The 17,747-nt window shown below is 42.5% G+C and overlaps 1 protein-coding gene across 5 annotated transcripts in view; it reads right to left on the bottom strand.

The window, feature by feature from the left end:
• The window catches only part of RUNX2 (RUNX family transcription factor 2), a 161,445-nt gene that overhangs the window by 57,486 nt on the left and 86,212 nt on the right, over nucleotides 1-17,747 (bottom strand). For 2 of the 5 annotated variants that reach the window (XM_057427511.1, XM_057427513.1), the window contains one exon: nucleotides 14,268-16,765. The exons of the other annotated variants lie outside the window; for them this stretch is intronic. In XM_057427511.1, coding sequence (XP_057283494.1) covers nucleotides 16,287-16,765 — 479 coding nt within the window. In that variant the 3' untranslated portion in view covers nucleotides 14,268-16,286. Of the gene's footprint in view, nucleotides 1-14,267; nucleotides 16,766-17,747 lie in introns of those variants that run through there. 5 annotated transcript variants of the gene reach the window in all.

Raw genomic sequence — 17,747 nt, 5'->3', positions numbered from 1 at the left:
AAGCTGAGCTTATAAACCTGGGCTGGCCAGTGCTGGATTGCTGGTTGTCCTGTTTAGGGTCCCACTGAGGCACAGTGGGGCTGTCCAGCCTATTATTTCTTTTGAAGAAGATCCACATTCAGAGGGAAGTGGTGCACAGCTCAGTTTTCTCCCATCAAAATAGTTGGGATATGGCAAGAATGCACCCAGCTACAAATATGTTGGTGGCTGGAGAGGAAAAGGGTATTATGGAGCACTTCTACTGCCTACTGTGGATTCAGTCTTCAAAATAATCTCATCCTTGAACACTGAAGAGCTGCTCCAGCCCTCAGTACACACAGCACAATCCCAGTAGTTTGTCTCCTTCCAAAGGGGGCTGAAAAATAAAGTTAAAAGCTGCCAAAAGTCTAAGTTAAATCTTTAAACTGGACTAAGGATGTACTACTTTCTTACAAAATCACTCACTTTATCAACATGGGTTTTTGTGTTCACAGAGCTCCCTTCATACTCATGGAACAGCCTGAAATGTCAGTGGGTATTCATAGAAGTTGCTTCTACACATGAGTGAAACAAGGTGGTCAGGATGTGACAGCCCAGACAAAGTCAGAGCAAATAAAATGCAAATAATGAAACTAGATTCATGTGGTTCAGCCCTTTTCCTCTGCTATCTTCAGCATCTTTGCAACACCGCTGTGATGGCTGATAAGAAAACAGGGGGTCAAAGTGTCAAGGAAACAGAAGTTGTTTCCTTTGCATCAAATACTAAAAGCAACATCTCTTGGCTTTCTCACATATTGGCCCAACCCAGAGTGCAGCTAAACTTTGCTCAGGTGGGACTGAGAGTTGCTGGCTGCAAGGAGGAGGCATTTGCACAACAATGCATCCCACCTATTAGCATGTTTCAAAGCCTGGGACACCTCATTTTTCCTGGCTGCTCTGTTTTTCTGCATTGAGCAAAAGGCTATATACCATTTCTTCCACTCCAGGAAATGTACGCAAAAACTTTCCAATTATAGTCAATGCAAGTTATCCCTGACTTATCTGCTGGGGATGGAAAAAGTCTCCATAAAAGATCTGCCACCTCTACAAGCAACCCACTGACCATACAGTTTGCCATGTTCTTGCTATTATAACCTGGGGCTCAATACCCAGATTTTGTACTGAAATACAAGTACAGAGTCACAGACTTAAAATTCAAGCTGCTGGAGTCTCAGGATGTAAACTTGTTAAAAGAGAAACTGCCAGGCTTGGGGAGGTAGGGTTTTTTGAGGCAGTTGATTAGATCAAGGGATAAACTGCTAAAGCAACTGCTAAAACTAAAAGGACAAAAAAGAAAGACAAACTACATAGGAACTGTTAAATCCTGTAAGACAACCAATGCAATCTGAGAACTGAAATTCATAATTGTACTAGATAATAACCATTACTGATACAACAGAAATACTGCTTTTATGGCACTTAATCTTTTCCTTCATCTCTTCCACTTCAAGGTCCCTCTCTGCTCTACTTTTATGTCTCAGATAATTTATAAAATTACAGTAAACTCAGAGAAATTTTTCCCAGTTTCCCTAGTTTCCTTTTATATTTAGAGTCTTAAAAATTACTTCGCCAAGAACTTGTCATTTTTTTCAGCTGTGTTGTTTTGTCTACCAAAGATGTTGCTTTGTCTCACTGATATTCAGTGAATTGATCTCCAACACCAGCAGTATCTGAGACTGGAGTTTGCAGAAGGGCAGTGGAATACATTACAGCTTGAATGAACAAAGCACTGCCCAAAGGAGAAGTCATCTTCCCCCATTTTCTGAAGTCTTCAAAACAATCTGGAAACCTCCAGTCCAATCACACAGTCTTGGTCCCACGGTGTACGTTCTAGCTTGTCACACATAACAACCAAAGCGCTGCAGCAATGAAGAGTGTAACAGTAGCAACTGTTAGCATTGCCACTACTTAATTACCCAGATGACCTTCAAAACTGTATGGTTAGAGGCCAAAATTCTTCCTTTTCCCAGGAAACAGAAATCTGTTCTGTAAAGAGAATGGCTTTTCCCATGCAAAACCAGAGGCAAATCCCACCTCTTCATCAGCACTGTCTCACCTGATGGTGTTCTTGGCAGGGTCAATTTGCCCTGGATCACACACATAGGTACAAGGTGCTGATCCACTGGCACAGCAACCAAAACCACCCAAACCCTGAAGGTGCATTTTAGAGTGCTTCTCCCAGCAAGGAAACTGGTGTTTTTTAATGTTCCACTTAAAAATACTTCAGTAACACGTAAGTGCTACAACAGTGCAAGAATACATACATAGATTAAAAAAAAAAAAATACATATATATAAACTATTGGCCCTAATCCTTAAATCTCAGCTAATTAGCTCTTGACTTAAGATCACCTTTGAGCATATCTTGGGCCATATTCTTTTCTCTCGGTCATCTGCATTGTGGAGGATATCCATTCTGGCATCTAGCTTTGGTTTCTGAATCAGCGGTCTGTATAACACTTCTGATATAGTCTGTGAAACCTTTCTAGGGCAATTTAGGGATTAAGTTCTTGTTTTAGGAACGGGATAATCATTGTCCTCAGCCCTGAGCTCACTGGGAAGTCTGAAAGGTCATCTGGCAGGTGAGAAGTCACAAGGTAGGAGACAGTAACATTCAAGGCTCTGCTTCCCACGGTTATCTTTGCAGAAAACATTCAGGTGGCTTTCACTGGCTACAGAAAGAAAACCAGCAGGATTCAATTCTATTATTTATTACCTGAAGCAACTTATTCCTTTGTGTATCTCACTAGTAATGTTTTTAAACTTTTATTGTGAATCTAAAGAGGGCAAAGCAGAGAGAACACTATAGCATCTGTGGCAGAAAAAAGAATCCCAAAAATGCAAACCCCCTTTTCTTTTTAATTGGGACTGGTATTGACCTGTTAAGGAGAAATGCGATTAGTGGCAAAGTATTGGCCTTTTCCAGAAAAATGGCGTCATAGCCTTTCAATTCTTTCAAATTTGCCTTGTCACAAATATTGACAAATGGGTACATAATTTACTAAGAAACACTCTTTTCTTAACAACAGCTGTAAAGCAGCCAAAAACCCTTGGAAGAAGAACAACTGTATTTTAAGCTAAAAGAAGTAACTAAATAACAACCACTTTTCCTAAATAAACCAGGAACTGCAGGATTGATAGTAAGATCAGCTACCCTGTCCCATATATATTTTTACCCATTTCCAATATTATGGCAAAACCCACCCTTGACTTAACAATGTGGTAAATACACAGGCCAAATCATATTCATATTAAATAACAATTAGTATTTTCACTAATGCCTATCTAAAGCATTACACAACTTTCATTAAGTACCCATCACTTATGGACACTTGAGAAGAGAATGAGCTAAAAAAACGTTATCAAAGTGAACTACTTCTCACTCTGGGAGGCAGCTGAAAATTTGATTAAGCCCTTTCTCGCATTGTATGTGGGTGTGGGTATGTTTCTGAACTTCCCGTCTTCTGTCTTTGAGGTTCAATTTCTTATTCGCAGTTGTTGTGGCACAAAAACCATCATTTTGCAAGGCCTGAGGTCTGTGGTCATTCTCATATCTAGCAGGACACCTTTGCAAGTTCAGTCATATCCTTTCAACTGTCAAATGTACATTTTCATGGGTCTTGAGGACCAAGGGGCACTAGCCCCTTGAGCAATGAGGGATATCTTTCCCTCATTTTGGTCCACACCACCTGTGTGATGCTGAAGACGCAATGGGATGGAAGAAGCCCAGTGTGCACCAGTGATGGGCTTAGGCTACAGACCTAGGAAAGGGATGGATCCCTTAGTGAAGCTCATACCAGACCTCGTGGGTCAGGAAGGGTTTATAATTAACATACTTTAAGATAATTAAAATACTTTCATAGAATACAATAGAATCATAGAATCATAAAATCATAGAATCATAAAATCATAGAATAGTTCCAGTCAGAAGGGACCTTCAAAGGTCATCTAGTCCAACCCCTCTGCAATAAGCAGGAACATCTTCAACTAGATCAGGTTTCCCTTCAGAACCACAACCAGTCTGGCCTTCACTGTCTCCAGGGATGGTTCATTCACCACCTCTCTGGGCAACTTGTGCCAGGATTTTACCACCCTCATTGTTTCCTCCTCACATCCATCCTGAATCTCATCTCTTTTAGTTTAAAAACTACAGCCCTTGTCCAAGGTAACTGACTCTTAAACATCTGTCAAATGAAGTTGCCAAGCCACTGTTCATCATATTTGAAAAATCATGGCAGTCAGGTGAAGTTCCCAATGACTGGAAAAGGGGAAATATAACCCCCATTTTCAAGAAGGGGAAAATGCATGACCTGGGGAATTGCAGACCAGTCAGTCTCACCTCTGTGCCTGTCAAAATCTTGGACCAGATTCTCCTGGAAGGCATGCTAAGGCACATGAAAATCAACAAGGTGCTTGGTGACAGCCAGCACGGCTTCACTAAGGGGAAATCCTGCCTGACCAATTTGGTGGCCTTCTATGATGGGGCTACAGAACTGATGTACAGGGGTAGAGCAGTTGATGTCATCTACCTGGACTTGTGCAAAGCGTTCAACACTGTCCCACACGACATCCGTGTCTCTAAATTGGAGAGACATCAATTTGATAGGTGGACCACTTGGTGGATAAAGAACTGGCTGGATGGCCGCACACAAAGAGTGGTTGTCAATGGCTCAATGTCCGGCTGGAGACCAGTAATGAGTGGCGTCCCTCAGGGATCAGTGTTGAGATCGGTCTTGTTCAAAATTCTTGCTCTCTTTCCTTCTCAAGAAGGTGAGGTCTGATACAGGCAGGTGTTTCTGAGCAAGCAATTGCACCGTCACAGAGCACATGCCTGTTCTGCTGTCAGGCAGGGTATGCAACAAAACAACCATACACTAGCTGTACAACATGTACAGTTTATTAAACAAGCACACTAAAGCAAATAAGTACACTAAAGCAAGCAAGCATACTAATGTGAATTAGGTATATATCTCTCTACATATATTAAATAAGTACAATAAAGCAAATCAGATAAATACATAAGTAAATTACAGATGAAAACTAGCAATGCATCAAATCATTACTGCATAAAGACAACAGAGATTAGAAGAAATACACCACCAATTACCCCTAATCATCACCTAGGCCCACACTTAAAGCTAGGATGCCCATTTCAGCCAGTGAACGGAGTCTCAGGTAATTGGGAAAATCCCTTTGTGGTGCATCAACCCATAGGTGAGGCTTCAGATTCTGCTACAAGATGGTCCTGCTCTTATACCCTTAGAAAAACAACCAGCTTTATGCCAGATCTCTAACTGGTTACTCATGGGGCCACGCAGTTTCTCATGATCTCACCGTTGTCCACGCCGACAGCGTTGGCCAGGCGCTCCGGTGCGGCCAAGTATGAAGGTCATAGAACAGCTGCACACCTCTGCTTTCCTGCCTCTTTCTGACAAACAGTGGCCATGAACATAAACATATATACTCTACCGAATACACTTTGACAAAAACCATACTTTGTTATGTCTCTCAGTCATGAGTGGGAATTAACTCTCAACGAGGTTCCCATCCATTAGACCGTCCTCAGCCATGAGCAGAGGATCCTCTTTCCATCCTTCACCACAGGTGCTGCTGACCCAGAGCAGGCACAGGGTCTGTTCCTCCGTGCCACAAAAACCTGGATCAGCAAGTCCAAGAGACAATAACCAGGTAATGCTGCAGTCATCAGCACGTTGTCTGTTGGTATTTTCTGCCATGGAGGAGCTGGTGAGCTGCTCCAGGGCAGGTCTCTACATTAAGCAAAATGCCAGTCTTACATGACCATCCCCCAAGCAGTATCTTTTATGCGTAAATCCAGTGCACACGAAGAAAAGTATGTCTTGAGACCTGTTAAATGGAGCTACCAAAATGAGTTCCTAGTTGGAGAGTTACAAAAAACAGCAACTGGGGAAATCCTCTTGTTCAGGCAGAGACAGGGAGGTTAAAACAGCACGTACAAAACCTTCCCTCGCTGGCAAGGAAAATGGTTGCACAAGTTCTCCATAAACATCTTTATCTGCAGTCATTAGCCGGCAATCCTAAACATTGGATGAGTTCTCCCCATGGTTTCACAATGGTTTTTTTTTCCTGTTTCTAGGAACTGTTTTCGAGGACTGCCATTCAGCATATGAGAAAAACGTGTGAACATGATACACAGACGTTTCTTTTTTCTCTTGGACATTGCCCATTACAGAAATACAAACCACCACATTACCATGTACCCTACTTTAACAGTTTCCATCCAATACCTATAAGCACATCACAAACATGAGTGATTTTACTGTGATTTCAAAGATCCCTGCCCAGAAGGAAATGTAGTTTTTTGTGCTGAACATAAGGAAAAGATGATTGAAGGAGTACTATGTGGAGCATATAAGGCATCTTCCTTAATGCCCAATACAATGCCTTATAAAACCACAGTCCTGTCTCTACGTAGTAGTTTGAGTTAATCTCTTCCAGACAAATAATACAGACTAAGAAAATAAAGCAGGGCAGATGAGAAAGTGAAAAAAAAAAAAAAAAAAAAGAAGATACGGAACTGAGATGCCATTTTAAATCACTGGCCTCAAAGCATCATGTAACTATTCTCTATGGCAAGGAGCAAGTCGAGGAAATTCCTCATCCACTGGTACTTTCTACAGGTCCATGAAAGCCAAAGGCTGTGGATTTTGCAGCTCTTTAAAGTACAGGGGGAAATCGCCACCAGCACTGCTCCAAATCCCTGAGTGGTGCAGGAAGTGCTGCTTGACACATGACGACTGATCAGCAAAGGGGCAGAAGCAGACTGGGTTTTCAGTCCTGACTTTGAGGTTCAGCTGCCAAATGCATTGCAAAGAAAGATCTCTGGAGATTTCTTATACTTTTTTTTTTTTGGCTTATTCTCCTAGCGTATTCATCTTAACAAAAATCAGCTGTTTTCCTTCTCACTTACACAGTATTTGCAGAAGAGACTTCAGCATCTGGCCTGGCTACTATTAAACGATGAGAGTATCCTGCTCTGTTAGGAGAACACCACTACTGTCAATAAAAGGGCAGAGATTCTTCCTGAGGTCTGTCTGCATTATTTAGGGTTTTTTTCCCTTATGCCACAGCCTTTCCTTCCTATTTCCTGGTGTTTGCTAACTGGCCTCGCACACCCTGGAAGCAAGGATAAAAATTGTGCTTTCCTGGGAGAAACTATCTTACTGCATTTGGATTAACAGCATCATTTCCAGCTACCAAGGACTTCTTTTCCCAACTGCGGAAATGAAAAAGTAAACAAGCTGGAGAGTGTGAGGCACTGCCTTGGTGTTCAGGCTCCTACTTGATTTGTAATAGTGCTCTGAAGTCACAGCCTGCACGAATACAAATGAAGGGATGGAAAGGAGAAGTCACTAAGCACTAGACCCCTATAATGTGCAAAAAAGTTTTAAACCATTAATATACCCTGTGTGCCCAAACCCAGAGGCAGGGGAAAACCCCAACTCAGAGGCTGGGGGAGAAGTCACTTTGGGAGTTGGGGTTAGGTGTTAGGAGAAGCATGGGGATGAGATGCTCTTCTGAAGCCCAAGCTCCACCTCCATGCTTGGAAGACACCAAAACTTGCCGGGCACAGCCATCCTGAGCAGATCTGATGGCAGCGGCCCTGCATTGAGCTTCCCTTGGACCAGGAGATCCACAGAAATCCCTTCCAACCAGCATTTCGGTGACCCTTTATTGGTAACATCCACATTGACGGGCTGAAAAATGCTGGCGTCCAAAACCACAGGGCTATTAATAGAGGGACTTCAGCTGATCTCTACTGGTGTAATCACCATCTGAATTTGGCCTCGTGGTAAACATTAATCACTGGCAAGTTGCTGCAGCGTATCAACTTTAACATGGGTTGTTTGCTTTCCTCTAAGTGCTGGGACATCCTGCAAGCTCCAGCTGCTCATCCCAAGTGAGCTGAAGGGACTGAGCGGCCAAGGGCTGCCTCCGTGGACTGCAGTGATCTCTGTGTTTCTTCCTGCCCCACCGCAAATCCCGAGTAAATCTGTTGAGACAGCACAACTTGGCTTTAACTCCGCATTGTTTTTTGACCAGATCAGCAGTCTGGAAACTGGGTCAATTTTTCTAAACATGTGGTTTAGAAATGTGCTGTTTCAAAGGACACTATCCAATGGTGTGAGACCAAACATCAGATTTGTAGTAAAAAGTGCTAAACAACAACAGGAGTTCAAAGCTGTCTATAAACACTGAGTCCATGGGAGACCCTGATAAAGTAGGGAAATAGTAAATATTGTGTTCTATATTTAGGGAAACTGAGGCACAAAAAGAGGAGTGCAGAGCTGCCTGGAGAATCGCAGACAATGCTGAAATTATTGAGGGTCAGGACAAAAGCTAATTGGTCTCATCTTTACAAGTTCTTACAAATAAAACCACAGGGATTTGATTTTCTTGTCTCACCCAAACTGCAGGAGGGAAATTCAAGTCTGCTTGCATTCCCAGTGAGGGAAATCATAGCCCACTTGCTACTTAGGTAATATATTCAACATTTGAAACACAGGTTGCATCTACCCTAAGTAATACATGCAGTTAATCTGTGTGCAATTAGCAGGGCAGGCCTGAGAACTTCAATTCTGAGCTATGTCATAGGTTCCAAGTTACTTTGTTTGCACTGCATCAGATCACCAGATGCTTTTGGAAGCTTAGGCTTTGTTCTATTTGTATCTCACAGTCTTATCAGTTACTGGGGCCAACAGCTTCCTATACCCAGAGGGACAAATGCCAATGTCCCCTCCTCCGAGACCATATAAGTATCACCAAGAGACCCCATGAGAACATCTCCATACATCCCAGACTGATACCATAGAAGTAGCTCTAGCGGTGAAAGATTATAATTACAGAAGTCCAAAGACAGCCCTTGTGAATGTTAAACATTCATTATTTTGCTTTAAGATCATGCTAAAATTTTTTTCAAGATGTTGAGTAGAAATGCTCAACTGCTCCATTTCAGCCAGCACAGTCATTCCCATCACCTATCCAAAGATGATGGGTTTCCAGTGGCTTTGCTTATAATTTTACCCTGTACAGCAAGTATTTCTGGCAAATAATGTTCTCAGCTGTTCTCCGCAAGCATTCAACCAAGTGGTGAGCACCTGAGCTGCAAAGCTGGTCACCCACAATGCACCATGCCACCACCCCGAATATATGCTCCAGTGTGACTCAAGTGCTGCAGATCACTGCTGCGACTCATGCAGAGCATTGGCTATCCATGAGCTGTTGCCCAGGAGAGGGATTTCACCCCAAAATACCAATTAATTTCCTTCTGACCACACAGAAGGATGGTAACTGGATGGTGTGTTATTCCTTGGACATGTAACTGAGGCTATTTCATCTTTTTCCCCAGTAAATGGTTTGATGAAGTTTTTATTTGGTGCCAGCACAGGACTTAGTGCTGCTCCTTCTCTTCCCCACCACTCCCCCAGAGCTTGTTTTAGGCACAAAAAAAGGCTGATCTAGGCCTGTGGCTGCCAGCATGTGGCTGCCCTGAGCCCCTCTGGGGTTGCTTACAGCCATGGGAAACGAAAAAGTTAAACCCAAGGCCAACAGGGAGAGATGGTATGAGATGCTGCCTGCTGTATGTACACCGTGTGGGACAACCAAAAGCCTGACTCCAGTAATCCAGAGCTGATGTTCAACCCTCACAACCCAAAAGCAAGAAGCTATTTACTGACACCAAATGATGGAGAAGACAATGGTCAACACCCCTAATAGGAAGTGCCTTTAAACTTATCTCCTAAAAGTACTTTGGGGTTGATCACCCCCCACTGCTCCACATGTCCCCCCATTGGGCAGTCATACATGTGGAGCAGTGGTAGACATTTTGGCTCACAAGTGGTTGGTTTCTGACTAAGGCAAAAGAACAAGAGTCGCATTCTCAAGCTGCAAAAGGGTAAATGAATCAAAAAACTAAAAGCAACACACCTAGCATGATGTACAATGGGAATTGCTGTACTGGATCAGTGATGGTTTGGCTTTTCCAACCCTTGTGCTGACCATGTCTGCTATAGATCACAGAATCACAGAATCATTAGGGCTGGAAGGGACCTCTGGAGATCATCTAGTTCAATCCGCTGCCAAAGCAGGGCCACCTAGAGCAGGTTACACAGGAATGTGTCCAGGAGGGTTTTGAGTATCTCCAGAGAGGGAGACTCCAGGACCCCCCAGGGCAGCCTATTCCAGTGTTCTGCCACCATCAATGTAAATAAGTTCTTCCTCATGCCGAGGTTCTTCTTGTGTTTTAGTTTATGGACATATCCCAGAGAAATGCTCCAGAAACCAACAAAAGATAGACGGATCACTGCAACTCCTGAATAACCTGCCTATGTTAGTGGCATAACCTAAGAATTTCATCCTGTCAAACCTCTTTATTCAGGCTGGTTTTAGCCAAGTATATGCTATCTGCAAAGTCATGCAGATTTTAGCTTAGACAAGCTGCAGCAGATAGCTCTTAGCCTGACTCACCAGGCCATGGAATAATTTGGATGGGACCATGGGAGATCTCCAGGCCAACCTTCTGCTCCAGCAGCTTCAGCTACAGGGGCAGAGAAGGTTGCTCTATGCTTTACCCCAGGAGTTGGGTCCTGTAAACCTCCAAGAACAGAGGTGGCACAACCTCCCCAGGCCCCTGTTCAACCACTTGACCATGTGAAATGGTGAAAAATTGTTTATTTCTGGGTGAAGTGACCATGAAAGCAAGAGTATAATGAACATCCATCTGTGCTCTGACTAGCTGAGATGGGTTAACCTGAGTACCAGAGGGCAGCAAAAAGTCTTAGCACTAATGTCTGTAGCAGAAGTCCATCCCTGTCCCCTCAGTTTATATAACAATTATACCACAGAGCACTGATTGATTTTCTTGGTTCCTCACTCTTGCATAAAGCTTCCCTAAAATCAGGACTCCGATTACAGGCTGCAATGAAAGCACCCTTGAAAACCCCCAAACATCATCTCAGTCTTAAACTACCACACAAGAAATGTGTAGGCCCATGGTAAAGCCAACAGAGTTCACAAAATCAGTATCAGACATTTAAACTTCAAAGTTAAAGGTTTCTTTAAATGATCAGAACCCCATGCCTCTCTGTGCTACTATTTTTCTTTTGCAGAGTAAAGAAATAGCTAAAAAGGGTAAGAACTTACTGTGAAACCAGGCACAAGCTTGGAAACAACTCCTGTCCTCCCCTTCTGCACACAGCCTTAGGTGAACTCAACTTCACCTTCATTAGCTGCATCTCCTCCTACCACTGACACTAGGCTAGAAGAGCCACCTCCTCCAGTCCCCTACCTCTCCATGTATCTTTTGCTGCTTGGAAACTGTTCTTGCCTTAGGCCATGCAAATCACAAGATTATCTGTAACTGCATTCCTCAAGTCTGACCAGGAAGAGGTGGGGATATCGCAACCGCCATCCTGGAAAAGGGCCACAAAACCCAATCCCTCCTGCCTGTTTTGGAAATCTGTACCAATTTTTCATATAGTTCAAGCTCTGCCCACAGCACCCTGGCACCAGAATGTCCCAGCTAATGCCAGTTGTTAAGTTTCAGAGTTAATGGTCTAGCAAGAGCAATGGAGCAGTGTGATCTCCTCTAAGAAACACAGGTTTTGACAGTTTGCAGACTCAGGAGAAGAAGCAACAATTGAGATCAGATGTAGAAGATACCCTTTACCATCCACAGGCATGGATATTTGCTTTTTATATTTAATTGGAAACTTAAGCACTGCAGGAATTGATGGTGCCACTACGAAAGGCCCACTCCTGTGTCCTAGCATGTACCTACTTTACCCTGCCTGGTGCTAAGAGGAGACAGTGGGAGAAAAAGAAGCATGGAAGAACATTAACAAAAAAAAAGCCATTTTATTGAAAATGAAATTCAAACTTCAAATTAATATTACAATCATGAGAAAATGCCAAACAATTCAATTTACAGTTGCAACATACAATACAAATAGTCCCTTTGAAGTTGAAGTAAACTGATCCACAATCATCGTCTGTGGCATAAAGCAGAGTGTGTTTGTACAATATGTGCATGAGAAGCAAATCTTGGGTGACAGCATTTGAAAAAATAAAAAAATTAAAGCTTGTATTTACACAAAATGCTACAAATATTTTGTTCCAGCAGAAATTCAAGACTGGTAAAGCATATTTAACAACAACAAAAAAGAACTGGAATGTCACTCATATTACCTAAAACAAAAGTTACTGTAAAAGTATGGGTTTGGCTGATATACTTAAAAGTACTGCATTTAAAAAAAAAAAAAAAGCAAAGAGTTATCTGTAAACATGGAAGTAAACAAACATCTAAAAAAAGATCTCAGAAAATGTTAAAATGAAATGCATCTATTCAAAAACAACAAGAAATTCAGGGGTTCAGAGAATGGGGCTTCTTTGAGCTCATGGCTGATCCAGGTTTAATTATTGCTTTTGCTCATGGCTTGTTGGCTGCGTGCAGCCTGGCACAGGGCTAAGCTTTGCTTTGCTAAGTGTGAAAGTGCAAAATTTTCCCCACTGGAGATGGTACCTGTGGAAACCAGTAAATCTTTGCTCGGGGAACTGCTGCCCCAAAAGTTCCATACTAAGACAGACACAGCAGCTGGTCCTTTAAAAGGAACAATAAATGCCACACGAATGATGCTGTGGGTTAAATAATTTGCATGACTCATCCGTCCTGACCCGCTGACCCCAATCTGGTTACTCTTAGGAGGAGAGAGAGGAGGATTTAATCCTCCATTCAGCAAATGGGACATCATTCCTGTTGTGCTGGAAGTAAATCTTTGGTAGGATAAGAGAGCTGGAAAGTAAAAAAAGGCCATTAATCTTTCAGTCTATGACCAGTGCCAAAGATTGCCACTGACCAAAGGGAAGGGCTATCTTTGAGAAAACTCCTTTCTGTTGATGCTCAGCACTTCACAAAACATCAAATAATCTGATGGGATTTACTACATAGTGCTAGTGGCAAGTTTTTTTGGCGTGAAAATCCTGATTCAAGAGCATTTGCAAGTGAACTCAGAAGCATCTTCTAAAAGCTTTGATGAGCATCTCTGCCTCAACCTGTACAACTGCCTCCATGACCAGCCCGACGTACCAGTTCGGGAGCACAGGGGTCTACTGAAAGTCAAGGAGCTGGTGGTGCTCCTCCATCCATAGGTCCTTAGAAAACCCTTTCCTTCCTACCTCAAGCAAGCAGAGCCAGATGCCTGCCTGCATGGTCAGGGAAGCTGAGGGCAGGGATCAGGCTCATGCACCTCAACGGGGCAGAGAAAATGTTATCAACATCTGTCCCTAATGGTCCAGTTGAAAAGCCGTGGGGACACAATGAGTCCTGTCGGTACTGAGCAAAACAAAAGTCTGGTCTGTGCTGGATTTATCCAGAAACAAAAACCAAGTGCTTGAATTTTACAACAAAGTCTTTAAAAAAAAAAAGGAAGAAAAAAAATCTGGGTTGCTGCCTGCAGCCACTCTTAACAACATTTCAACACAAAAGCACCCTAAAAATTACTTAATATGCATACAGTAAACCTTAAAAAGCCCTTCTCAGCAATAACAAATAATGTACAAATAAAGTACCTTTTTTTAAATAGGAAACAGCTTGCACTGGCAGTACATCTTTTTCTCTTGCTTACTAAACAAAAAACAAAACTGAAATGTGTAACCAGACACTGGCTTTTTAAGTGCTGCTGAGACTAACAAACGTATTTTACAGTTACAAATAAATGGACAGTGGTATGCTTCAAGCTACCACAAACCAACAATAAATAGAATCAATTACAGCTTCCATCTTTGAAGGAAAACTAAGTATTAGAAGAAAAACAAAGTGTCTTACTTATACTTTAAGCATACTTGGTATACAACCTTTAGAAGGCAAAGACTTTATTAATTTTTTTTAAGAGCACATCATCACGCAAATCGGAGGGATGTACCACGCTAACGTCAACTCGCTTAACAGCTTCGCTATTAACGAGCAGTGATGGTGTTGTCCAGCTCTGTATGGCTATACCCACCCTTGATCTACTGAGATACTCTGGTGGTAGCCCAAGTACAGCCAAGGAGCGGTGTGGTGGCCAACAGCCCCCTGAGGAGGCTGCGGACAGCAATGGCTAAGGCAGGGGAAGGAGGCAGTGCTGGCAAACCCCATCAGCATGTACTGAACATCCCGCTAAACCAGACTTAACATCACCTGCTGGGGGATAGCCTGGGGCAGGCAGCTCAGCTCCCACCACATCCAGCTGATGCCGTGTCACCTCCCCGTTTGCTGCAGCAGCCAAGGGTTGGGAAAAATTTGGGCCCCTCCACTGTATAGTTTGGCAGCAGACAGGCTGGTTAAGGGTATCGCACGCAATCTGCTCTCCCTGTATTGTGCTTGGGATCCCCAGGGCGGCTTTTAAGGTGACCTTTTCTCTTCAGTATTTGCAGAGGTGAGTATTGCTGCCCTTATGCTTGTCTCTCTAATACAGCAACAGCCACATCAGCTTCAAAGTCAACATAGCATCCTTATGGCTCTAGCATTTAATGCTAATGGACGGTGATTCGCTACCAGGCAGTTTCTGTCTCAAGTTTTGAACCTTTTTATTCCATCAAGTGGGTTGAAATTGCACAGGGAGGGGAAAAAGATTCACCAATTCCCCCTTAATCCCATTTCTGAGATACTTAACAATTTAGTATTTGTAAAATATGGGCTTTGAAACCGTTTTGATTTTTCTTTGGGGAAAAAAAACCAACAAACTGTTGAAGTTCAAATCATGCTGTCAAAACGGAACATTCAAAATAAGAATATTTTCAAATTTTGCAGTTCTGAGAAAAAATCCTGGGAGAAGAAGAAATTAGGGGAAGGCTGGAAAATATTTCATCCTTCCTACCATTTTTCCAGTGTCTCCACAACTACTGATTAAAAGGCAAGACTGTGTTGAAGGCAACCAGAGAGCTAATAAAAATATTTCAAAAACAATATTTCCTTCATAAGTTATAGAAAAAGATCTTACATCCAAAATCATTTGATGTGGATGCATTTGGGTTGGCTTTGTCGGTTTTAAGTCACATTGTAAACTGGTTCACACTGAGACTGCTTTTCAGAGTTGGGTAAAGGTTTGAGATTTACACCATTGCAGAAGTGTAGTAAGTCAAAAGAAACAAACCCAAAACACTTTTAGAGACCGAAGTCAATATATCATTACATTAAGAAACGTTTAAAGGGTCCAAATGTCATTAAATAATTATAAATATTCTTTTAAAGTTATATGATGATTCATGTTAGCAAACAACCTCAAATTTTACACATTTATAATTTAAAAAGAAAAAAAATAAAAAAGAATATAGCCGAACACAAATACTATGTATACCATTTTGGCTTTAGTAATATATATTGCCATTTTCATATTTTGCATAAGTAACAACATTTTGTTTTTTGTTTTTTAACGGTTTTGGTTTTCTTTTTGGTTTTTGGCTGATCGAAGGCAAAATGAATGGATACAAAAGCAAAAAGGAAACCCCAGGGTTGTCTAGCCTAACTTGAAGACTCGTTCTCTTTAAGTACCCAAAACCAAACCAAAAAAGCAATGAACACAGAGAAGTTCCAACCACTATCTGCAGCAAGGCTTGGACCAAGTATTTTTTTGGGACAGCTGTTTTCATCTGAATGTATCATGGCAAAACGGAAGCAACTCAATCTTTGCTTTCCTTTTTATGTGCACCAATACAAGCCAGTTGAATTGCACTACGGGTGTGAAGAGGGTCCCATACATTGTATGATTGCAACTGTAACTGGAGTTCATGGTTAGGTTTTTATTTGTCAAAAATAAAAGGGAATGCAGCCTTTGCCTTGCATCACCATGTTTCTCCTGATAACTGGGGAGTCCGTTCTCTCCTCATTGGCAAAAGTACTCACTAGTTATTACAACACTCTAGACAAAAAAAAAAAAAAGGAGGGGGTGATTTTTTGGTGTGTGTAAAAAGTACATTTTAAATATAAAACAAGGTAAAACGGTTCCAAGAAAAAAAGAAATATGTGCTTTGATCCACACAATCTGAAACATGGGTTGTGGTGTGTTGGTAACTCTTGTGTTATTTGTGGCCATTATCATCCCACCTACGCAGTTGCACATATTGGTAAAATCTATTTAAAAACAAAAACCAAAAATAAAAACACAAAAACCAGGCACTTCGTAGTTAGTTGACCATTTGTTTGGTTTGGGTTTTTTTTGGCTCGCGGAGGTCAGGCCGGCTACAGAAGGAATCTCAGTACGGCCTCCAAACGGACTCATCCATTCTGCCACTAGAATTCAAGACGGTTGGGGAGCTGCTGTGGCTGCCATCCGCCTCCACACCATCACTCTGGTTGGGCAAGTTAGGGTTTAACAGCGTGCTGCCATTGGACGTGGTGGTGCATGGAGGAAGCATCCTGGAGGGGGAGCGGTCCCCTCCCGGCACCATGGGGAACTGGTATGATCCTGATGAAGTGCCATAGTAGAGATATGGAGTGCTGCTGGTCTGGAAAGGTCCACTTTGGTTTTGGGAAGAGCCGGGGTAGGGTGGTGGTAGGTAGGTGTGGTAGTGAGTGGTTGCGGACATACCCAGTGACATGCCTGAGGTGACTGGCGGTGTATAGGTAAAGGTGGCTGGATAGTGCATTCGTGGGTTGGAGAAGCGGCTCTCAGTGAGGGATGAAATGCTTGTGAACTGCCTGGGATCTGAAAATGGGCCCAGCTCTGAAGCACCTAAAAAATTATAACAAAAGACGGGGGAAAACAATTCTGTAAATACCATTTTTTGTATCAAGTGATGATAGAATTCTATTTTTCTAAGAAAACCCACTACTTTTGGCCCCCAAGAGAACAGCAGATCATACCAAATAATACATTGCAAGGAACAGAGTTATACATCTGTCTTCTACAAGTGCTGGGCCAAATTCATCCCTGATCTAACTCCACCAATGCCAGTGCAGGGAGCAGCATTGCCAATCTGAAGTGTTCAAAGGTCACAAGTCAGGCTGGGGGTAGCGGGGGAAATCTCAAAAATCAAGAGACTGAAAAAGAGCCAAGAGAAAGGTGGATTTGGAGTTGATCTGCTTTCTGGTTTCTGAGCTTTGAAGGTTATGTGTCTCTGCTGTTTTGCTATAACCTTGCATGAAACTCAGGTCTGGTTGCACATGAAAGCCAAGATTCCCACCTCAGCACATGCTGTCAGGAGCTGGTGTTTCAAGAACAGCCACAGCTGGCAACATCAAGTCAGCTGCACCACTGACACCAGGGGAGTTACACCAGGGGTGATGAAGACCCACTTCTTGCCTGAAATCAATTTTTTTATGGGAGAATCGGCTCAGCTACTTCCTATGGCTGAAAAATATTTGTTGTATCTGGAGGATGGGCAAGGCCAGTGAGCTGATAGCAAAGACGCAAGTTTTACTTTTCAGTGCAGTTGAAAGAAAATTACAAGCCCAACACTTCGTGCCATTGAAAAAAAGTTGTTTTCACATGTTGTCTGTGCAGTCTGGTCGAAAAAAAGACCACACAGTTTATGGCTACTGTGAATGTCTGGATGGTAACGCTGTGAATTGGAGTCTAACACAAAACAGGGATGGGTAAACTCATTTTGCCTAATTTTTAATCCCACATCAAACACCCAAAGTTTTGGAGCAGAACTGGAAAGCAAACATTAGTAGCTTGGTGATCTGTTTAGGAGACTGGGATGGACAGGAGC

The sequence above is a fragment of the Pezoporus wallicus genome, unplaced genomic scaffold (assembly GCF_028554395.1).
Source record: "Pezoporus wallicus isolate ANWC-B61680 ecotype Strahan unplaced genomic scaffold, APGP_CSIRO_Pwel_v1 contig_6464, whole genome shotgun sequence".
Lineage (NCBI taxonomy): Eukaryota > Metazoa > Chordata > Aves > Psittaciformes > Psittacidae > Pezoporus > Pezoporus wallicus.
The sequence above is the reverse complement of the archived record's forward strand: the minus strand, read 5'-3'. Positions and strand labels throughout refer to the sequence as shown.